General features: G+C 41.4%; 1 protein-coding gene across 4 annotated transcripts; it reads right to left on the bottom strand.

Moving 5' to 3' along the window:
* Window positions 1-3,164: 3,164 nt before the first annotated feature.
* Window positions 3,165-19,669, bottom strand: LOC115141187 (upstream stimulatory factor 2-like). Of its 4 annotated transcripts, none has more exons than XM_029679906.2 (11): window positions 19,239-19,669; window positions 14,161-14,198; window positions 13,748-13,854; window positions 12,602-12,721; window positions 12,322-12,469; window positions 11,932-12,019; window positions 10,210-10,248; window positions 9,088-9,146; window positions 7,313-7,419; window positions 6,796-6,924; window positions 3,165-6,121 (listed from the first exon to the last, which is right to left on the bottom strand). In XM_029679906.2, the coding sequence occupies exons 1-11, from the start codon at window positions 19,277-19,279 to the stop codon at window positions 6,032-6,034; spliced, it is 966 nt and encodes a 321-aa protein (XP_029535766.1). In that variant the 5' UTR covers window positions 19,280-19,669; the 3' UTR covers window positions 3,165-6,031. The 4 variants fall into 4 exon arrangements, with proteins under 4 accessions (XP_029535766.1, XP_029535768.1, XP_029535767.1 ...); XM_029679908.2 differs by having other exon boundaries at window positions 7,325-7,419; XM_029679907.2 differs by having other exon boundaries at window positions 13,748-13,851.
* Window positions 19,670-24,408: the final 4,739 nt, after the last annotated feature.

Here is a 24,408-nt window from a genome sequence, read left to right as displayed (position 1 = left end):
CCGTATTGACTGACCTTCGTGTCTTAAAGTAATAATGGACTGTCGTTTCTCTTTGCTTATTTGAGCTGTTCTTGCCATAATATGGATTTGGTCTTTTACCAAATAGGGCTATCTTCTGTATACCACCCCTACCTTGTCACAACACAACTGATTGTCTCAAACGCATTAACAAGGAAAGAAATTCCACAAATGTACTTTTAACAAAGCAGACCTGTTAATTGAAATGTATTCCAGGTGACTACCTCATGAAACTGGTTGAGAGAATTCCAAGAGTGTGCAAAGCTGTCATCAAGGCAAAGGTTGGCTACATGCGCAATGCCAAGCGTCGGCTGGAGTGGAGTTAAAGCTTGGGGCCATTGTTCTCTGGAGCAGTGGAAACGCGTTCTCTGGAGTGATGATGAATCACGCTTCAACATCTGGCAGTCCGATGGACTAATCTGAGGTTGGCGGATGCCAGGAAAACGCTACCTGCCCCAATGCATAGTGCTAACTGTAAAGTTTGATGGAGGAGGAATAATGCTCTTGTTTTTCATGGTTCAGGCTAAGCCCCTTAGTTCCATTAAAGGGAAATCAGTTCTGTGCTTCCAACTTTGTGGCAACAGTCTGGGGAAGCCCCTTTCCTGTTTCAGCATGACAGTGCTCCCATACACAAAGCGAGGTAGCTACAGCAATGGTTTGTCAAAATTGGTGTGGAAGAACTTGACTGGCCTGCACAGAGCCCTGACCTCAACCCTATCGAACACCTTTGGGATGAATTGGAACGCCGACTGCGAGCCAGGCCTAATCGCCCAACATCAGTGCCTGACCTCACTAATGCTCTTGTGGCTGAATGGAAGCAAGTTCGCGCAGCAATGTTCCAACATTTAGTGGAAAGCCTTCCCAGAAGAATAGTGTCTGTTATATTAGCAAAGGGGGGACCAACTCCATATTAATGTCCATGATTTTGGAATGAGATGTTTGACGAGCATGTGTCCACATACCCTTGGACATGTAGTTTACTTTTGTGTTTGGTGTTTTCAAACAACAAAAAATACTACACATTTTTGGTAAACTAAGTCTTATGGCACTGGATCAGTGCACAAGCTTGAAAGAAAGTTAATGCACATGGATGTACTTCCAGAGCGAGGATAATACAGTGAATTTGGTCCTAACGGGGGAAGTTAACTGGACTTTGAAAGCGAACACATTATGTTATTATTGCCACACTGTCACGACACTCACTGGTGTCTTGTGCCTCGACTTTCATTCAAACACCTTTGCACCTCAGATAACATCACGCTCATGGTGACAGCATCTAATTTCTGACACTAATGCAGTGAATTTGGAATAGAGGGCCACAAAGCTATGAGGACTAACAACTGTGTCATTTGTCTGGGCTATTGGTACTGTTCATGCTAACCAAGGGTCACAGTTTGTTTTATAACTATACTAAAGGAAAATATAAATGCCACATGTTAAGTGTTGGTCCTATAATCATGAGCTGAAATAAAAGGTCCCAGAAATGCTCCATATGCACAAAGAGCTTATTTCTCTCTAATTTTGTACACAAATTAGATTACATCCCCGTTAGTGAGCATTTCTCCTTTTTCAAGCTGATTAAAGAGCATGATCATTGCACAGGTGCACCTTGTGGTGGGGACAATAAAAGACCACTCTAAAATGTGTAGTTTTGTCACACAACACAATGCCACAAATGTCTCAAGTTTGGAGGGAGCACGGAATTAGCATGCTGACTGTAGGAATGTCCACCAGAGCTGTTGTCAGAGAATTGAATTTCTCTACCATAAGCCGCCTCCAATGTCGTTTTAGAGAATTTGGCACAACGTCCAACCGTTCTCACAACTGCAGACCACGTGCAACCACGCCATCCCAGGACCTCCACATCCGGCTTTTTCGCCTGCGGGATCGTCTGAGACAAGCCACCCGGACAGCTGATGAAACTGAAGAGTATTCCTGTCTGTAATAAAAACCCTTTTGTGGGGAAAAACATATTCTGATTGGCTGGTTCTCCCAAGTGGGTGGGCCTGGCTCCCAAGTGACTGCGCCCAAGCCCAGTCATATGAAATCCATAGACCCATAGATCCTAATGAATTCATTTCAATTGACTGATTTCCTTATATGAACTGTAACTCAGTAAAATCCTTTAAATTGTTACATATTGAGCTTGTATTTTAGTACAGTATAATTAAGGAGGGTACTTGCAAATGTATTTTCTATATTTTAAATTAAATATATTTTGGCAACAGTATTTTGTATATTTTGGTCTTTTGTATTTTTATGAATTTTGCCCATCCCAGCCCCCAAATCCCTGCTGAAAGACCACCTGAAAGAGGGGCCCAGGCAGGAGTTGCCCCAATGCCTATGAGATGTCCATCTACACAGAATGAAACACACGTGTGGATGTGACACCACACACCTGCTGCTGAACATAGTTAAATAAAAGGATCATCTTCTTATTAAAGATGACCAGATTTTGGATTTATTTCAGGAAAAATGAGTAACCATCTGTTGCAGCTTATAATGAGAACAGCTCTTCTAGCTTTATCATTATTCATAGCCTGGGCACAGATCAGTTTGTGCTTGTCTACTCCATTGCTGTCAGTGTCAAACATGTTATCTTTGGCCTGACAATCCCAAATGGAGTTGGCAAGAGCAGAAACAGACTGGCAACCAGGCTACATTATTCACCCATGTGCCCTCAATGTCTATCATTAATTCGATCACTATCATTAACTCTCTTCAACCTTTGTTATTAATATACAGTATTAGTAGGCCTTCCTTCATCCAAAGTACTTTAACAATTATGAATACATTAGAAGGGAAGACATTCTGTATAGGGGAAAAGACAATGAGCCAGAACACATGCTGACAAGGTTACTAGCAAGTCAATTATTTATTTTTCTGCCATTTTACTTATAAAAAGTCTTATAATCTAACCTGAGAATAGCACGTCTGCTACAGGGGATAGAGGCTGGTAAATTTCGTTTTTGATATTTCAAAAAAGATCAAATTAACTACAGCCAACAATTTCCTTTCGCTACCTTATTTTCACCATAATTGACCGTGCTCACTTCCCACTAAATGTGTAGAATTCAACTGCAAAATAAACATGATCAGTCAACTTTGGCTATATTCAGCTGAAGAGCAACAGTTCTAAGAGACAGTTGAGCAAAACAGGATAACAATTTTATTCTGCACTTACAAAAGCACAAGGTCACAGAGTAGGAGAGCTTGTCGAGGTGGAATCATTGAGTATACATGACTTTTCACCGGGTTGAGTATTAGTGCTGCTTTGCTGATTCCGGAGCCAGACAGTACATGCCTAAAACACCCTGATCAGAGATTAAAACACAAATATTCCCATTTCCCCAAATTCGGGACAAAATACACGATGCAAATCCAGTCATCAGTAACATTGGTATCATCATCAACTTGCCTGTTTGCACGTTGAACACATTTCAACTTGGTTATTGTCCTAGATGAGTGAAAGAGTGTCTGAGATGAAATTTTTTTCCCAAGTCTTTATTAGCATCCATTCGTTTGCAAGGAGAGGCGAGTCAGAACACAGAAACGAGGTACAAGAACGGGAAGTTTCTCTGTTCTTGGTTTCTATCTTGAGAAGTGAGTTGGTTCATTTATTCTCTCCAGAGTCTTTCTCCCTGGGTGCATTAATCTCCATTTGATGTGTTGGTTAGAAAAATAAAAGCCAAAAACGCTAGACATGATACTTGTGGTTATTCTTACACATATCAAGACAGATGCATCACACACACACACATTCGCAAAAAACATCCAGACTTCTGTAACCGCTAAATTTAGCTCAGCAAAGTGAACTCAATGCGCTTTCTCAAGAGTGAGTTTTAAACGTGACACGTTGAAATTAAAAACTTGGTGGTGTCTGAAATGGCACCCTATCCCTTACATAAATCACTGTTGGTCAAAAGTAGTGCACTACATAATAGGGTGCCATTTCAGATGCAACCTGTGATGTTCCACCCAGAATCATATACATTTGCACTCACTTCATATGTCAGGTGACATTTTAAGAGCTCCACCTTTCTCTCAGAGGCCTTTTCAAATGCTCTATAATCGAACCCAGCCAGTCTCAAACCAGCCTTAAAGATTGTGTATTAAATTGCATAAATTGTAGAAAAGGGCCAGCGTACACAGTAAATTAATTATTGATTACCATTTATTTTCCCACTAACGCCAGTGGCCATTGGCTTTACTTCAACATGACACATTTATATAACGTTGCATTGATGCTATTTTAACAACAACTCTGTTAATGCAAGCACTGGAAAACTGTGATATTGGGCAAAACACAGCTATTCCTCTGGGTAGACCAAAATTGCATCCTTGAGATAGTTGTTTTGGCTCTGTACTCCAGCACTTTGGATTTGAAATGATGCTATGGTGGAGGTTAAAGTGCAGACTGTCAGCTTTAATTTGAGGGCATTTTCATCAATATCGGTGCTGTTTAGAAATTAATACACAAATGAATGTCACAATACTCCCCTAAAAATCAGGGGGGGGGGGGACTATGTTAAAAATAAAAAAAAAAAAAAAAATATATATATAAAATAAGTGCTGTAAAGTACTCAAAGGTTTAGTATTTGGTCCCACATTCCTAGCACGCAATGATTACGTCAAGCTTGTGACTACAAACTTCTTAGATGCATTTGCTGTTTGTTTGCTTGTGTTTGATGATTACGGACAGCCCTGAATGAATCGAGAACAATGACGAGTGAGAAAGTTAGAGGCATAAACATCATACCCCCCCAAAATATGCTAACCTCCCGTTATCGTAATGGTGAGAGGTTAGCAAGTCTTGGAGTTACGATATTTGTGCGTCTAACTTTCACTCATCATTATTCACGATTCATTCAGGATTATCCACAATCATGGTAGCATCCACATTCATGTACAAGTGTTTAGAAACGAATGTACAATTAAAGGGGCTCCAAAATGACAATGCATTATTTCAGATTATTTTGTGCCCAATAGAAATCAAAACAAATGGCATATGCATCCAACAAGTTTGTAGAGTCACAAGCTTTATGCAATCATTGCATGCTAGGAATATGGGACCAAATACTCAACTTTTGACTACTTTATTACACAAGTGAATTCATCCAAATACTTCTGATCCCCTAAAATGGTGGGGACAATGTACAAGAAGTGCTATAATTTCTAAACGGTTCACCCGATATGGATGAAAATACCCTCAAATTAGAGCTGACAGTGTGCAATTTAACCTCATAGTCATTATATCATTTCAAAGTGCTGGAGTACAGAGCCAAAACTAAAAATGTGTCACTGTCCCAATACTTCTAATAATATTGGCAACTATCAAGGCATTCTTTCACATAGTTCTGCAATGCAGCGGTTTATTTGTATCGTGTTTCTGTTGTACTGGCTGGTAGCCTACCACTCACTCATACATCATCTATTCCTCCAGGATACATGAGCTTTTCTAAATGAGTCTTTCTGGGAATATTTTTAACAATACACAAACTAATAAATTAAAAACCGTTAATGTAACAAAACTGTAATATGACCCTCAACCACAAATACAGACTAAAATAAAACATGACTGAAGAGAATGGGAAAAGAACAACTCAACAACAAAATATCCAACGTCACTGTCCACAGGTGAGGAACTAAATAAATATAGAAAGGGAGGGAGGAGTTGTGCAGTGGGTTTCTCTGGGCTAGTAGAGGGTTTTTCTCTGGTGGTTGTGACCTCTTCTCTCTCTGAGACATGTCTATGGTCTACACGGTGGCTTCTTTTGTCATTTCGACTGATCCTGGATCAGTCGAGTGCAGCCAACAAAGCAGCAGGAGCCTGCCAAGAGTCTCGGATGCAGCCTCAAAGACGAGGCCAGGGAAGACTGTCTAACTGTCAGCGACTGTGAAAAAGAGTGATTCGTCAGTAGCTCGTTCGTTTTGTTCTGCTCCTACGTGTCATCTCCAGTCTGCCTCGTCCTCCTCTTCCTTCTACCCATCCTGCTCTCCCAGTCTCCCTCGTTCATTGTGGTGGCGTCTCGCCCACGCTCTCGATGCCGTGCTGCTGGAGTTGCGCTCGGAGAAGGGCATTCTCATTCTTCAGCTCCTCGATCTGAGACAAACAACAACAAACAATGTCCGAAGACAAACAACAAAATGGGTGTCCTCAATGTAATCAATGAATTAGCAGCAACTTAGCAAAATACAAAGTCAACTTCTAGGCCTCACTTGTTCTTTCAATGATTCTAGACAGAAACGTCTGTTGTATACACTTTTCAACAAAAGTTTTAGACAATTTTGGCCACAACAGGCATCTGTTTTAAATCTCAAGGTACTGTACTATCATCCCAGTTTCTCCTCTGGGCTATCACACAATCACTGCCTCTCTCTCCCCCACAGGACTGGAGACTTCACTTCTGAGCATTACAATGAGGACATGAAGAACAGTGCTTTGGGATTCAGTAAGGAATGAAAAGGCAAAACACTCTCCGTGCAAATATATGCTATAACTTAATTTTGAAGTAAAAACGGCACTTCGGTCGTCAGACGTAAAATGAACGTTAAACGTAATCAAACGCGTACATTTGTTCGAACATTAACCCTTTCTGTTCGCAGGAATGTGATCCTATGTGATAGTCTGGTCCCAAAAATCGGTTTGTGCAGTCTTGCCAACTCCTATGTTGTGCCTGACAATGACCATAGAAGTTGGCACGACGGCACTAACAGATCCGGGTCCAGGCTAGGCCTCTGATTCTTTGGGATAGCCTTCTTTCTAGGCTGTTTTACCTGCTGTCTGCAGAGCTCGTTGTCCACCTGTACTCTCTCCACCTCTTTGACACCGTCCAGGAGCCTCTGGTTATTCTGACGGAGCTCTCGGATGTAGTCACACGCCTTAGACAGGATGCCCCCTTTACTCTGGGGGAAGGAGAGAGGAGTTAATTAAGACATCCTGCCGTGGGGACGACAGGAAGAGTAGCCGCTGCTTTCGCAACAGCTGTTGGGGATCCTAATAAAATACCAATATTCGTGCATGCACACACACCCCCCCCCACAATTGGTTCCAATTCAAAATCTTATTTTCCCGAAGCCTACCCTTAACACTAAATCTTAACCTAACCCCTAGGCTTAATATAGCCTTTATAAAAGGGAGGACCGGCAATATGTCCTCACCTCTTTGAATTTAAGATGGTTTACCATTCTTCTGGTACTCACAAGTATATTAAAATGTGTGTACACACACACACACACACACACACACACACACACACACACACACACGACAAAGTTGCTGAGAGTGCCTTACAGAGTGACTTACAGCCCCCGTCTTGGTGCTGTCTATGTTGCAGTCGGGGATGATTTTGGAGAGCGTGACGATCCAATTGTTGATCTTGTCTCTCCGCCGCCTCTCAACTGTTAAGACACACAGAACAGGTTCAGAGAAAGAGGAACAATAGGGATACATATGGGGAGTGGTTAGTGTCTACATGGATATTTCTCTCCGCCGCCTCTCAACTGTTAAGACACACAGAACAGGTTCAGAGAAAGAGGAACAATAGGGATACATATGGGGAGTGGTTAGTGTCTACATGGATATTTCTCTCCGCCGCCTCTCAACTGTTAAGACACACAGAACAGGTTCAGAGAAAGAGGAACAATAGGGATACATATGGGGAGTGGTTAGTGTCTACATGGATATTTCTCTCTGTATGCCTTGAATAGTCACTTAGCTAGACATGTGACATTGTGGGAACAACAGACAGTTCAACAGCAGCATCTAGTGGTTGGTTTATATACAAAATGAAATTCCCAAAAAGTGCCTCCACTTGAGAAGAGTCTTTGGGATAGAATTAGAAAAAATATCTACTGTCCACTTAATGTGGCTTTGGCTTCAACAAACAAAACATCACAAGGTGCAACTCATTTAAAAAGAAATTCTACAAGATATTGCATACACTACATGGCCAAAAGTATGTGGACACCCCTTCAAATTAGTAGATTCAACTATTTCACCCACACCCGTTGCTGACAGGTGTATAAAAAGCACACAGCCATGCAATCTCCATAGACAAGCATTGGCAGTAGAATGGCTCGCACTGAAGAGCTCAGTGACTTTCAACGTGGCACCTTTCCAACAAGTCAGTTCATCAAATTTCTGGCTTGCTAGAGCTGCCCCGGTCAACTGTAAATGCTGTTATCGTGAAGTGGAAACATCTAGGAGCAACAACGGCTCAGCCGTGAAGTGGTAGGCCACACAAGCTCACAGAACGGGACCAATAAGTGCTGAAGCGTGTAAAAAAAATGTCCTCTGGAAGCAACGCCAGCACAAGAACTGTTCATCGGAAGCTTCATGAAATGGGTTTCCATGGCCGAGCAGCCACACAAGCCTAAGATCACCATGAGCAATGCGCATGACAATTAGTGCACAATGCAAAGTCCATACAGAAGTGGTTTGTCAAGATTGGTGTGGAAGAACTTGACTGGCCTGCACAGAGCCCTGACCTCGACCCCATCTAACACCTTTTGGATTAATTGGAACACCGACTGTGAACCAGGCCTAGTCGCCCAACATCACTCATGCTTGTGGCTGAATGGAAGTAAGTCCCTGCAGCAATGGTCAGACATCTAGTGGAAAGCCTTCCCAGAAGAGTGGAGGCTGTTATAGCAGCAAAGGGGGGGAGGGGGGGGGGTCCAACTCCATATTAATGTCCATGATTTTAGAATGTATACAAAAGTACCATATACTTTTGCCATGTAGTGTATCTTGGAATGCAGAAGTAAAGCACAGAGTTGCATGGTTAAGATAGAATGGGGCGGCAGGTAGCCTAGTGGTTAGAGCATTGAACTAGTAACCGAAAGATTTGCAAGATCGAATCCCAAGCTGACAAGCAAAAAAATCTGTTACTCTGCCCCTGAACAAGACAGTAAACCACTGTTCCTTGGCCGTCATTGAAAATAAATAAGAATTTGTTCTTAATTGAGTTGCCTAATTAAATAAAAGGTAAAAAAAAAAAAGATTGGCTCTGAGAGAACATGACGCAGGGAGGATTGTGGGTGATGTAGGCCCTTTTCTTTGCTCACCTTCATTGTGTTGAGCTCTCCTCCTCTCATCTCTGGGTGTCCGTGGGCCATCCATTTTCCTACAGACAAAAACAAATAGCACATTTCAGCCATGTTCTAAACCCGGGAGTCCTCAGGCCACCTCCGTACAAAACAAGCGCAACTCTTCAGACTAAAAGAAAATAAATCTTCAGACTACAGCGCTCCACGCAACTAATCTAGTGCAGAAATCCCCCACCAGAACCACTATCTCAAAGCACCTGACCCTTTTACAATTACACTCCACTCAGGCACCAGAGCCGTACTCTGCAGGGGGGCCGCCCTGCACTGCCTTGGGCAGCCGTGCTGATCTGAAGCAGCCGTATGGGCCAGTATATGAGGCAATAACACCACCTTGGTGCTGACAGCGAGACGCAGTGACTGGAATTACTGTATTACTGATTGTCTGATGGCCGTCTGGATAGGCAGATTTCTTGGAGGTGTACGTGCCCTTCCCCACTATACCCCAGGGAGTCTAAGGCGCGGGCATCATTATAATCCTAAATTGCGATGTTGTCGCATTGGTGTCCAGAGTATGGCTAATGACAACAGTTTTTCATGTGTGTGTGTGTGTCTTCCCCGAGGTATTCTTTAATTAAGTTCCCCATACGTGACAGTCAGATGAGCTCATGAAGGCACTGGGGACGAGATGCGCAGGGCCGTGGCAGTAAACTAATACAATTCAACAGCACTTACTTTGACAAAGCCTTAATCCGTCTAATGAATTGTGTCATAAATTAAACCAAAACGGCTGGTGTTCGCACAGTGCACTTACCTTTTTCGCATCTAATGAGTAAAAGCAATTAAAAGCCAGCAAAAACAAAGTGGGCTGTTTATACTTTACACTAGCTCTTCAACGTCTTACAGAACTGAACACAACTCATGGCAATACTGCATCAGGACTACCATCAAAGAGTACACACACATTTTCCAATGCTAAATGTAGCTCAATCACATCAAGGGTCTAACATAATCACCAGGGAATTGTACTAAAGGGACTGAAGGGGGAATAGGGAGCTGGTATGATTGTTCCTTCTTCTTTGTGGTATATGATCAAGGCCTAATTTGATTGGTTACAGTGGGAGATGTGGAAGTTGTCCTCACCAGTTTAAACCGTCATGTTGCAGCATCTCGGTTTCGTCTCTGCGAACGGCAGGTAAGCGGTGGAAGTTTTCATTTAATTTCATGTATTTGAACAGATGAAATATGTTCAGTCATGGATTAGTTTATGCGTTGTTGATGTAAGAACAAATAAAAAAAATAGACAAATTAATCACACACAAGAAAAACATATGGAAAGGGGGAATAGAATGACAAACCACAGAAAAACAAGTCCTCCCTAGGCAACAGCACACACTGCAGTGGTATCCAGCCCTTTAAGACTGTATATTTAATAGTGAAGTAGATAAAAGCTTTACTGGTAGCCCAGGAGACCTGGGGAATCACTGCAGCCCGACACTAGAAACACAATTGGGATAGTCTTGTACGAACGTCCCACACAAAAGCCACAAGTAGCCTAAAGAACTTGGGAAGAGTCAAGATCAGTCCTAATAACAAACCCATAGCCCCACCTTACTGTGTGCAAATTGATGGCCATCCCCTTTACCTAAAGCTATATTGTAAAATGTATTTTTCAGAGTATAAGAGGTGCAAAATCTCCATGTTGTTCTACAGGCCTGAGAATAAGAGTTCATCACATACAGGCAGGGAAATTGCAAGGCAAGGGATATCCATTCAGTCCAACACAAATTACATTTCAGAGGATCATGTGTTTGTTCTGGATGACAAAACAAGCACGGCATTATGTCAAATGTTTAAAAAGCACTTTGACCTATTCTTCCAAACCATTTCCCTTATGTGCACAACTATAGAAACACAATCTCATAAACACACAACTCATTGATTTATATTCAAACACTTGCCTGGCACTCCCCCCTTCTAGATTATGTCTAGTTTATGAGCATGTTTACAATTTACTCACACCCCTTGGCACTGGGCATGCAGTATGTCTTTGTTGAAAAATAATTCATTTCCTAAATTAACCAGAACACTAATGTCAAATTAATTCACTGACACACATATCATTAATCATCCATTTGGCATGAGAGATTATTTTGATTTTCAGAATGGATTAACCAGATTTAACAGTTTGGTTTTGATTCAGTGTTACTCATTCAGAGTGGTTTGAGGAAAATAATTTAATCACATGATAATGATATTGATATAATGATATAAACAAATGGAAGTAGACAAGGAATTGGGAAACCAGGGCAACAAGGACAGGGACACAACAACCCTGTGATGACATCATCCATCCCACAAGAACAGCTGAGTGTTCAAGGAAACCACACACACACGTCTGACCCAGGTCCAGGTCACTCTTGCTCAACCCAAATCTCTGTGAAAGTGAATGGGGGGGTGCAGTGCAACTTTACTTTCAGATTTGAGAGAATAGTCAATATACTATTTTTTTCAATAGTCAATATCAGTGACTTATCGTTTTCCAGGCTAACTGATACATCTCAGAGTCGATGTAAACCAACTCTTAGATGCTCTAGAAAAATCCAGTCAAATTACTTCTAAACAGGTCATCATTGATGAAAAGTTGAAATTATCACATAACACCTAGGCGTATAGGCTAGGGTCTACTTGCAAAACATGTCTGACATGCTTGTGGAAGATGAACTTAAGGACTGCATAGGTAGGTTTTTGACTGCTTAACATCTGGAGTGGCGCAGACTGCTGTGTGCATGGGCTCTCCTTTCAGAGTCCCCCTAAAATGAGGGACATAGGAAGAGAGGAAGAAGCAGTGTGGTTGATACTCACTCAGGGTAGGGGTGTGTGCGCGGGGCTATGGTTCGCTGTGTGCCTGTCTGCAAGACGTCAGGAGGGGTCATCATCACGTAGAACTGACCTGTGGGAGAAGAGATGACATGGAAACGAGAGCGAGAGATGGGGCAGGTTGGAGATCTCAGTGACAAAGTCTTAAGGGAGAATTTGCTGAGTGACACTGGACTCCAGCACCGAGACAAACCTTGTGGCTGAGGGGATGAACAGTTAATCTCTCTCAGTCAGCACCGGGTCATGGTACTCAAAATGTCAATTTGATAAGTGGTCATTCTTCTTTACGTCTGTTTGGACTTGAACCAAAAGCGAGGGACAGTATTTTGCCCTCAGAAGACTGCTAGACTAGCGTTAGAAGTAGAGCTGACTCACCCCCGGCCTGAGTGGGGTCGGAGGTGGTCTGCACAGACACAGTGCCGTCGCTCACAGCCGTAGCTGGGAAGTAGGCAAAGCGCGTCTCCCCTCCCAGCGTCTCTCCCACGGGGCTACCACCATTACTGAAAGGGTTCTGGATCACAGCCTGACAGGGAACAAGGTGGGAAGGGTTAGATAACGATCAATAGTTTGACACATTGAAGTATATCAGGCTCCGTAGCCATTAGGGAACTGTGTTATTGTAAGGGGTGACAGTTCCTGGTGTTCTGATACCTACCTGGGCCACTGCTTGAGGAGCGCCGGGGAAGGCGGCCGTGGAGACCACGCTAACCGGCCCTCCCCCGTCATCTCTCCCCTCCAGCTGCTGGTCAGTTACCTGGACAACGCGGTAAGTCACCTGAGGAAGAGAGGGAGACACAGAGATGGAGAGACCGAGAGAAACCAGTCATTAATTCTACAACAAAGAGCGTGGGATACCTTGTAGCCTGACCATGGTCATTTTAATGTCACTGTGTTTTCAGTACTTGCAAGTTGTTTACCTCATACTGATGTTCACACCCTAGGCTATAGTAGTTAAGACCTTGCACATTGAATGATACCACTAGGCCTATAAGTGATCTACGCACCCAACTTGTGCTTATAAGGCAGAATGTGCCTAATTCAATATAAAAACAGCCAGATCCAGAAAAGCACGTGTTCGTTTCAAAATAATCAGTATTTGTACCCCTTCATCGTGTGACTCGCCTCCTGACTAACATGTGACACCAGCCGCATGCCAATCCAGGAAGGGGATTGGAATCACATGATCACTCACACCAGCTCTGTTTACTCCAAATGAGCAGCGAAAGGACCAGCTCTAACTAGCTTTTTCCTTCACCCTCCCCCAAAAAATGGTTTATGTGAAGATATAACATTTTCTGTGACAATCCACAAAAGCGTAGACGTAAACAGTCACAATTAAGAACCAATTTAACATCCAAACCTGTAGGCCTATATCAGTGTCCTGGCCGGTTCAGAGCGAACGCACACAAGGCTCTCAATTCAACGGAGAGGTTAGTGTTGAATTACAGGGTTATTCAGGGTTTTCCATTGTGTGATACGGTTGATTCTCTAGTGGAGGGATGGACAACACCAGTCCTCTGGGGCCTGATTGGGTGTCCAGCCCCATCTAACACACCAGACTCCAATAATCAACTAATCATGATCTTAAGTGGATAATGCAATTTTTTCAAATCAGCTGTTTTTGCTATGGATGGATGGGGGGGGCACCACTCTGGCCCCTGGGGACCGGAGTTTTCCATCCCTGTTCTAGTGTGAGTGAGTGATATAGTAAACTGACCTCATACAGCAAAAACAAACCTATGTGAATTCAGCTAGTTAAAGGTTTCTAAAATCAGCAAAACACTGTTCACAGGACACCCACCTGACCACCCTCAGAGCGGAACTGGTACTGAATGTTGTGGTCCGCGAATGCCTGGGCCTGCTGAATACTGCCTATGGTAACAGCAGTCTGCTCCCCTTCCCCGTCTCCTGAGAGAAGGACAGTGGAATGAGAGGATTGATAGAAGGATGGAAGAGAAAAATAACACTCAGATATCCATTGATGAGAAATTAGTAAGGCAAGGTGCATTATTGCAAAAAAAAGCTAGGGCTAAAACTATTTGACACTTAAGCGTGTGTTTTTGGTCTGTTCTTTGGTCAGTTTTTAAAGCAGGTTTTTCAAGAGGATGTCTGAAACGTCAGTACTTTGAAATGTGTGAAAGAGTCAGAATGGTGAAGTTACGCACAACGGCACACATGCATCCGAAACACATACATCCCAACATAAATTCTTACCTTCTAATTGGACGACCTCCTCTTCTTGTTTTTCGTGACTAGGAAGACATAAACAAGGAACAATCCTGAATATAGGCAAGCAAGGTCTAGCAGACAAGGTTAACAGAGTAGGGATGGCAGTGGAGTACAAATGTTACAGTGACCTGGCTAATTGCCAGCAGTGGCAGAAAAAGTACCCAATTGTCATACAGTAAAGATACTGTAACAGAAAGTCAAAGTATTTGGTTTTAAATATACTTTAGTTTCAAAAGTAAATATAATTGCTAAAATATACTTAAGTATAAAAAATAAAATAATAAATCATTTCAAATTCCTTATATTAAGCAAACCAGACTAGAGGTCGACCGATTTAAAATCGGCCAAGCCGATTTCAAGTTTATTACAAATTGGTAAATCTGCCTTTTTGGACGCCGATTACATTGTAATCCACAAGGAAACTGAGTGACAGGCTGACCACCTGTTACGCGAGTGCAGCGTCAAAAGGACCTTGTGGCTGCAAGGAGCCAAGGTAAGTTGCTAGCTAGCAGTAAACTTATCTTATAAAAAAAACGACCAACCTTCACATAATCACTAGTTAACCTAGTAATATCATCAACCATGTGTAGTTAACTAGCTTGTCCTGCGTTGCATATAATGAATGTGGTGCCTGTTAATTTATCTTCAAATCACAGCCTACTTCAACTTCGCCAAACGGGTGATGATTTAACAAAAGCGTATTCGCGAAAAAAGCACAATCGTTGTACAAATGTACCTAATCATAAACATCAATGCCTTTATTAAAAGCAATACACAGAAGTATATATATTTTTAAACCTGCATATTTAGTTAAAAGAAATTCATGTTAGCAGGCAATATTAACTAGGGAAATTGTGTCCCTTCTCTTGCGTTCAGTGCAAGCAGTCAGGGTATATGCAACGGCTTGGGCCGCCTGGCTCGTTGCTAACGGTGTGACCGTAATTAATTTGCCAGAATTTTACATAATATTAAAGGTTGTGCAATGTAACAGCAATATTTAGACTTAGGGTTGCCACCCGTTTGATAAAATATGGAACGGTTCCGTATTTCACTGAAAGAATAAATGTTTTGTTTTCGAAATGATAGTTTCCGGAATTTGACCACATTAATAACCAAAGGCTCGCATTTCTGTGTTTATTATATTATAATTAAGTCTATGATTTGATATTTAACAGAGAAGTCTGACTGAGCAGTGGTAGGCAGCAGCAGGCTCGTAAGCATTCATTCAAACAGCACTTTACAGTGTTTGCCAGCAGCTCTTAGCAATGCTTGAATCACAGCGCTGTTTATGACTTCAAGCCTATCAACTCCCAAGATTAGGCTGGCAATCCTAAAATGCCTGTAAGAACAGCCAATAGTCAAAGGTATATGAAATACAAATGGTATAGAGAAATAGTCGATGCGTTATAATACTTACAACCTAAAACTTCTTAACTGGGAATATTGAACCACTAGCATTCATATGTTCTCATGTTCTGAGCAAGGAACTTAAACGTTAGCTTTTTTTACATGGCACATATTGCACTTTTTCTTCTCCAACACTGTGTTTTTGCATTATTTAAACCAAATTGAACATGCTTCATTATTTGAGACTAAATAGATGCTATTTATGTATTAAATTAAGTTAAAATAAAGAAAAGTGTTCATTGTTCATTCAGTATTGTTGTAATTATCATCACACACACACACACAAAAAATTGCAAAATTGTGCCATTTTTTTTTTTTTTTTTTTTTTAAGTCGGCATCAGATTTTTTTGGTCTTCCAATAAAATCGGTATTGGTGTTGAAAAATCATAATCGGTCGACCTCTAAACCAAACGGCATCCTTTTATTGTTTTATTTATTTATGGATAACCAGGGGCATATTCCAACACTCAGACATCATTAACAAACTAAGCAGTATTTTTACACCACTGCTCCCTCCCTTACATCGGCTAAATTAAAAGGCATGGTCATCGCCTCCTCAATCACAATGAACAATGGCAGACTGGGGCAAGGGGCCGATGTAGAAATCGTCATTTCCTGGTTGCTAAAAATTCTACACTCGTCACACAATTTGAATAGTGTAGGGAATCATTCTGCAGGGAATATTCTAAATTGCAGGACAATACATTATCAATAACAAAAAAAAATTGGCTGTTTGAAGTTGGTGAACTTAAAGTAAAATAGTCTACACCATCATCTATGCAATCTTGAATCCTTGGGGAGGTAACCACCATGGTCTACAGTGTGATATCTGGGATCCTTGGGACATTAACTTCCTCACAGAATTGTGGGAAAATTTGATGCAGGGAAGGGGAGAGTTGTTTATATTCAAAGTGTTGTTGCAATTCACCTAGCATCCACGTGGATGAGATATTCTAAATGTAGTTTAATTCTTCAAGAATCAATGGGCCGTGTTTTCCTCTATTCATTTAGCAGTGGTGGCCCACTACTGCTACATTATTGCAACTGCTGCAAAAAATATGATAAAAAAAAAAAACATACACACAGAGTACATCAAACATTAGGAACACCTAAGGTGTCAAAAGCATTCCACAAGGATGTTGGCCCGTGTTGACTCCAATGCTTCCCACAGTTGAGTCAAGTTGGCTAGATGTCCTTTGGGTGGTGGACCATTCTTTATTACTACGGGAAACTGTTTAGCATGGAAAAACCCAGCAGTGTTGCAGTTCTTGACACAAACCAGTGTGCCTGGCACCTACTACTATACCCCATTCAAAGGCACTTACATCTTGTCTTGCTCATTCATCCTCTGAATGGCAAACATACACAATCCTTGTCTCAATTGTATTTAGGATTAAAAATAAATAATTTAACCGGTCTCCTCCCCTTCATCTACACTGATTAAAGTGGATTTAACAAGCGACATCAATATGGGATCATAGCAGGTGTATACTCATATACTAGGTGTGAATGTTTAAACGTTTACATGAAGTTGGGATCATTAACATTAAACGACATCCATAACCGAAAAACAGTCCCCCCCCCCCCCCATAATTAAAATCACAGGGCAGTTATCACAAAACATTATTTTCCCTGTTATAGCCCAACTAGACAATAGAAAATAAAAGGCCTGGGGAAAGTTGTGTAATTTAAATAAAAATAGGGAGGAAGAGGCAAACTTTAGTGAATATGCGAGGCATGCAAGACAAAACCTTGCGAGGTGCAGATACCAAGAGATCATATAGGCATGGTTCTGCCGGCCCCATCCTCTCTCCTGGGCACTGCCTTGCCTGAGCATTCTCATGGCTAGTGATGCAAGCTTGTGTTCAGTCTTCGGTCTGTTGCATGTAGAATAGCCTAGCCTGTATCAATTACACTTGAAAGCGCCTCGGCTGTTTGTTTGTCTTTTAGGGTAGGCTACACTACGGCTAATTAAAATGCTGACACAAAACCTTCTCGGGATATATGAAGCGGGACTAATGTCCATCAAATAATATAGACCACACTCTCCTAAAAAAAAGTACTTTAATGTTTGTGAAATACCGTGGCTTACCAAGCAAGACATTTAGTAGAAAGAAAACACATCTAGCTACCCTACCATAACAAACATCAGTACATTAAATCAGCAAAGTTTATTGTTGTCATGGTAAAAATACAGATAATTCTATGCCGGAGCAGAATTCTACGGTCTGAAATGGTAGGCCTACAGACGCTTCTGATGCATCCCTTTTTTTAAATTCTCTAAAGTACATTGTTGCTATCGAGTAACATGTCTGTAAAGGGTTGCGGTAGATATACCTTCCTTACCCGGCCGTAGTGGTCATACATAGGCTACATTATGATCATTATTCTGCATCGTGAATTGACATGGAATTTTATGATTTTAACAGAAAACATTAACATATTATGATTTATTTTTTGTGTGTATATATAAACACACAGTACCAGGCAAAGGTTTGGACACACCTACTCATTCCAGGGTTTCTTTATTTGTACTATTTTCTACATTGTAAAATAACAGTGAAAACAAAACTATAAAATAAAATATATGGAATGTAGTAGTCACAACAACAACAAAAAAAAATGTGTTAAATAAATCCAAATATATTTTAGATTTGAGATTCTTCAAAGTTGCCACTGCTTACTGGAAGCTGATAACGTCCCAGTTCTTCCCTGGCTTGCATACTCAGACATGTAACCCATTAAACATGTTTGGGATGCTCTGGTTCGACGTGTACGACAGAGTGTTCCAGTTTCCGCCAATATCTAGGAACTTCGCACAGCCATTGAAGAGGTGTGAGAGGAGGTATTGACTGGTTCTGATCCACACCCATACCTTAAGGTATCTGTGACCAACAGATGCATCTCTGTATTCCCAATTATGTGAAATCCATAGATTAGGGTCTAATGGATTTATTTAAATTGACCGATTTCCTTATATGACCTGACCAAATTCACATAGAATAGTACATTATAGATGTGTCACTCTCATTGAAAGCAAGTCTATGAAGCAGCAGATCTATTCTCTCTGTGCCATTTCTATTCTTCCCGGTCTTAAATTTCGTTTTTGAGTCTTTTACTTTCAGTTTTGTACACCTCCTTCAAACAGCAGAAAATACAATGTTTGTTTATGGAAAATATATTTCACTGTGGTTTAGATGGTACTATGATTCTCTACACTATATTTTGCTTGTTTTGTGGCAGAGCGATTTCTAAATAGTGCAGATTTAATTTTAAGTCCAAAATTGGATGTAGCAACTACATTCTAGCTGTAAGCTAGCAAGTTAACTTTGGATCTCTAACTAACGTTAGGTAACGTTAATTTAATTAGTTAGCTATCTAGCGTTACTACTAGCAAGATTACTTACCTACTGTAAATTCACTACCGTAGATAAGTGTTTGCATGAAATGCTGCAATCGTTTGCTATACTGTAACCCTTTCCTATTTGGATTTGCTAGATTAACTGTGCAAAAATATTACTAAATTAAACCACTTTATTGTATCTAGTTTATACTACACATAATCAAGCTGTTCTCTAGAAAATGGAGGCCAGGCCTTCGCTTGCTAGAGGAGACTTCCGTACATGATGGAGAGGAAGTGGCGGACATTGTATTACCTTGTCGCGGTGTCCAGACTCTGTTCGAGGTGCATATCCATCAGGGTTGGAATAAAATGTGATATTCACTGACACAGACGCGTAGATGGAAGTGCTGATCACGGGAACAAACACTCGGGTCATGTGAGAGAGACAGTCCAAGACACGTGAGGCATAGATCGGACTCGAAGTTAAAATGGAGACCGCTGCCGCTGGCTGGGGTTTATGTCGCTCTCGAAGCTTTCGTTCTCACGGTTTCACTCGCGCCAGTCGCACTGCTAAATTGAGTCAGTGTCGTCAGGATAGCAACTTGGACTGTTGGAATTGTTTCTTTGCAAGGTTATGGCACAGTGATTCGTCGAGTAATTTCGGTAAATGTTTTCTCACGCTCGGTTTTTTTATCCTCTCAACCTCTGCAGTAAACCAGCGTCCGTCGTGTCTCACAAAATATGGAGTGGACTGTTGGTGTTAGCAAAATTTAATTCCCCGCCCTGCATCTATTTTTGTTCAACTTTTGATCTTGGAAGAGGAGTATGTAGAAATGTGTTTTATGTACAGTAGGCTACACAACGATGTTGATTTGAGGTGCCCCTGTTTGAAATGAATGTCAATCTTCTCAATTCCATTATATCCATTGCGTGCCAACCATTTGTATCATTACACAACATTACAAATACACCTCTGATTATTTTTTTTCTGTCTACATTCATGTCTGATATTTACAACAAAGATGGTTTAGAAACTGTGTTCGGAGTACAAATCAAGCTCATGTGACATGATGCTGCTGATCACGTTGGTTTACTCAGGTGAGAGCTGAGATCGAATCCGGGTTTTTGCTTTAACCACATGACTACCCTTTTTAAATAAAAGTGATATACGATAACAAATCGCACCCTTTTGTGGTGCATTGAGCAATTTGTAAACATTGAATCAATAAAATACAAATCGTGTGCAAAGTCTACATAGAGACAGTGGTTGATATATAATAGTTCCATTTAAATAGCTAAATTTAAGAGGATATGTGTAGGACATTCTTCTTCCACTAATATTTTCTATTGACCACCAAGGAACATGTTGCATATTTGATATGATTTAATACGTTTTAGATTGTGTGAGCATGATCATTTTCTTGACAGCTTCCCTAAATATGATCTACAGTAGCTCAGTCTTAGGAGTTTGCCAGAGATCAAAGATCCCTAGTGATAAAGCAGCTGAAATTGTGCGAGTAACTGTGTTCTGGGCCTATTAAAGACCTGGGCCCGGTTCTCCAAAAAGCATGTTATAGCTAAGTTCATCTTAGAACCATAGGATTCTATGGTTCTAAGATGAACTTAGCCATAAGATGCTTTTGGAAACCAAGCCCTGGAGCCTTTCAGTGGGGACTGAAATTCTGGGTCGACCTCTCTTCGTCTGCTTATGGCAACCATTGGTATTTCTATGCATCTTTAATGCCATTGCCAGCTCACTCTTCCATTCCTCAGGATATATTGTATATCATGGGCTTGATTATGCTTCTGGTTCCAAAGAGTGTTTTCTCAAAGTCTGAGAGGCCTCCAAAGAGTATATATTTTCAGGTATGATTTTAACTGAATGTGTGATTGTTTGGCCAACATGTTCATAAAAGTATCGACAGATCAGTGACGGTCAGTGCCGTTTAAGATGAGGGAGGAATATTTGTATTTCTATTACAGCATTTTGGATGATTCTCATTCATATTCCATTCACCAAGTTCAATGTGACAGCGATAGGTTTAGGCTACTGATACTCAAATTTCCCTATACCCATTATGAGGTTGCTTCAACCTAGCTTATGAATGAACGTTTACAAAGTAGGTGCAAACAAGTCGAGAGACACATTTGAGTTGACAGACACTGACACATGAACATACATTCAATACCGCCTTGCAAATTCTTGCCTGCATCTCGCTGATATAGGATGTAATACACCCCTGACCAGGTGTAAACACGTTGTATTCCTTCTTGCATCTATGCGCTCTCCTCTCACCTCTCCCATTTGCTTCTGGACTTCAATGCACAACACATCAGCTCAGCTGTGTGACTATGCGAAAAACCTTTCCAAGCCAAACCGCTACACACATCGTTGTCACCATATTAGCTAAAGTAACGACATTGTCAGCATAGCTAATAGAACTAAGGCGTTAGTAAACCCGCTACAATCATGCAGTAACGTCACAGTGTACAGTCAGTCAGCAGTTACACCGGCGGGCCCCGGTGGCAATAAATGAGTAATAGCAAAAGCTTACCTTGACTTGGAAGAGTTCCAGTGTTTTGTTGGAAAGTCATAGCCAGCTAGCTAACACAGCATCCTTCTGTTTAAGCAGGGTGTTTCAGTAGGCTAAACTAGGTAGCTGCATTTGCTAGCTAAGTAAGTGAAACTGAAATTGATTTAAAAAATAAAAATAACTTTCTTCTCCTTCATTTTGGAAGAAATTAATTTATTCAAAACTTATCAACTATTATCTTTCTCGTTGAGTCAACTACTCACCACATTGTATACACCGCAGTGCTAGCTAGCTGTTGCTTATGCTTCCAGTACTAGATTAATTCTCTGATCCTTTGATTGGGTGGACATCATGTCAGTTCATGCTGCAAAAACTCTGATAGGCTGGAGGACGTCCTCCAGAAGTTGTCATGATTATGTACCCAAATGATTATGTACCCAATGTACCCAAAGGAGGGCAGAAGCTAGCTGTCCTCCGGCTACACCATGGTGCAACCCTACAGAGTGCTGTTGAGGCTAATGTAGAGCTTCTTTGCAAAATGGTGTGTTTTAATCGATTATTTGGTGACGTGATTATATTTAGTATAATGTTATTTTAAAATGATAACTTTTTAAATGTTACAACATTTATCATTTTATGAAATTCACGGAGGAGAATGGTCCTCTTTTCCTCTTCTGAGGAGCCTCTACTGCTACAGACAATCTTGAGATTACCTGCCTGCCCTGTTTGAACCAGACTTCTATTCCCATAAAACATTTTTTTTACTATGAAGTGTTATTGAACCCTATCCATGCATAGTCACTTTATCCCTACCTAAATGTATATATTCAAATCACATTTTATTTGTGACATGCGCGGAATACCACAGGTGTAGACCTTACCGTGAAATGCTTACTTACAAGCTCTTAATCAACATTGCAGTTCAAGAAATAGAGTTAAGAAGATATTTTCTAAATAAACTTTTTTTTTAAGAAAAAAAAAGACTATGCATAGATAAAACAAAGGGGGGGGGGTTCAATGTAAATAGTCCATGGCCATTTGATTAATTGTTCAGCAGTCTTATGGCTTGGGGGTAGAAATTGTTAAGGAGCCTTTTGGACCTAGACTTGATGCTCCGGTACCGCTTGCCGTGCGGTAGCAGAGAGAAGAGTCTATGACTTGGGTGATTGAAATCTTTGACAATTTTTGTGGCCTTCCTCTGATGGAAGGCCTGGATGGCAAGAAGCTTGGCCCCAGTGATGTACTAGGCCATATGCACTACCATTTGTAGCGCCTTACGGTTGGATGCCAAGCGGTTGCCATACCAGACAGTGATGCAACCGGTCAGGATGTTCTTGATGGTGCAGCTGTAGAACGTTTTGAGGATCTGAGGACCCATGCCAAATCTTTTCAGTCTCCTGAGGGGGAAAAGGTGTTGTCGTGCCCTCTTCACGACTGTCTTGGTGTGTTTGGACCATGATAGTTTGTTGGTGACATGGACACCAAGGAACTTGAAACTCAGCTCCACTGCAGCCCCGTCGTTAATGGGGGCCTTTTCGGCCCTCCTTTTACTGTAGTCCATGATCAGCTCCTTTCAAAGCACTTCATGGCTACTGACAAGAGTGTTACGGGGTGGTAGCCATTTAGGCAGGTTACCTTCGCTTTCTTGGGTACAGGGACTATGGTGGTCTGCTTCAAACATGTAGGTATTACAGACTCGGTAAGGGAGGGGTGGAAAATATCAGTGAAGACACTTGCCAGTTGTTCCCGCGCGTGCTCTGAGTACACGTCCTGGTAATCCATCTGGCCCTGTGGCCTTGTGTATGTTGACTTGTTTTAAGGTCTTGCTCACATCGGCTACAGAGAGCGGTATCACACAGTCGTCTGGAACAGCTGGTGCTCTCATGCATGCTTCAGTGTTGCTTGCCTTGAAGCGAGCATAAAATAAATGTAGCTCGTCTGGTAGGCTCGCGTCTGTGTTTGCCTTTGTAGTCCGTAATAGTTTGCAAGCCCTGCAACATCCGACGAGCGTCAAAGGCGGTGTAGTGGGATTCAATCTTAGTCCTATATTGACGCTTTGCCTGTTTGATGGTTCGTCTGAGTCATAGCTGGATTTCTTATAAGCCTCCGGATTAGTGTCCCACTCCTTGAAAGCGGCAGATCTTGCCTTTAGCCAGGTGCAGATGTCTCCTGTAATCCATGGCTTCTGGTTGGAATATGTATGTAAGGTCACTGTGGGGACGACGTCGTCAATGTACTTATTGATGAACCTGGTGACTGAGGTGGTATACTCCTCGTTGTCATTGGATGAATCCCTGAACATATTCCAGTCTGTGCTAGTAAAACAGTCCTGTAGCGTAGCATATTACCTCAGTTACCTCAACTAACTTGTACCCCTGCACATTGACACAGTATATAGCCTCGTTATTGTTATTTTACTGTGTTACTTTTTTTCTAACTTTAGTTTATTTTTAATTTTTTGTCAAATATATTCTTACTTACTTAAAAAAAAATCTGCATTGTTGGTTAAGGGCTTGTTGTATTTGCACCGAATACCTGTTGTATTCGGTGCAAATACATTTGTATTTTTTTTACATAAAGAGTTGTTTTCACGTCATGTAAGTAGTTTATAAAGATGAGATATTCCTCAAAATACACCATGACCTTTACCCTAGTTGACCCAAGAGTGGAACACATTTCCTGGGCTTTGTGTCCGACTGAAATAGTAGGAGCACCAGCTTGTTCTCTGTGATTGGTTACAGGTCACTTTTGCTGACAGTCTTCAATTTCACATAATTTAATTGGTTCCAACAATGGGCGGTCCTGTTTAGACCTGCCTTCTTTCTTTTCAACGGAATCGCTCTCAAATCTTTCCGACCTTTCCTGCGTTACCGTTCTCCTAAGCAGCAGGATATTATGCTGACAGTATGATCGCGGTTTTCTTTTTCAAAATAATAGTTCCCCCGCAGA

Source organism: Oncorhynchus nerka, linkage group LG14, assembly GCF_034236695.1.
Source record: "Oncorhynchus nerka isolate Pitt River linkage group LG14, Oner_Uvic_2.0, whole genome shotgun sequence".
NCBI lineage: Eukaryota > Metazoa > Chordata > Actinopteri > Salmoniformes > Salmonidae > Oncorhynchus > Oncorhynchus nerka.
Note: the sequence above shows the minus strand (reverse complement) of the source record. Positions and strands in the feature narration are given on the sequence as shown.

Excerpts from the sequence above, each read along its gene's own strand:
- LOC115141187 (XM_029679906.2), bottom strand. The coding sequence starts at position 19,279 with ATGGATATGCACCTCGAACAGAGTCTGGACACCGCGACAAG. Across the intron at positions 12,722-13,747 it reads TCCGCTCTGAGGGTGGTCAG|GTGACTTACCGCGTTGTCCA; the intron begins GTGGGTGTCCTG and ends TCTCTTCCTCAG. Across the intron at positions 12,470-12,601 it reads CTCCTCAAGCAGTGGCCCAG|GCTGTGATCCAGAACCCTTT; the intron begins GTAGGTATCAGA and ends GTTCCCTGTCAG.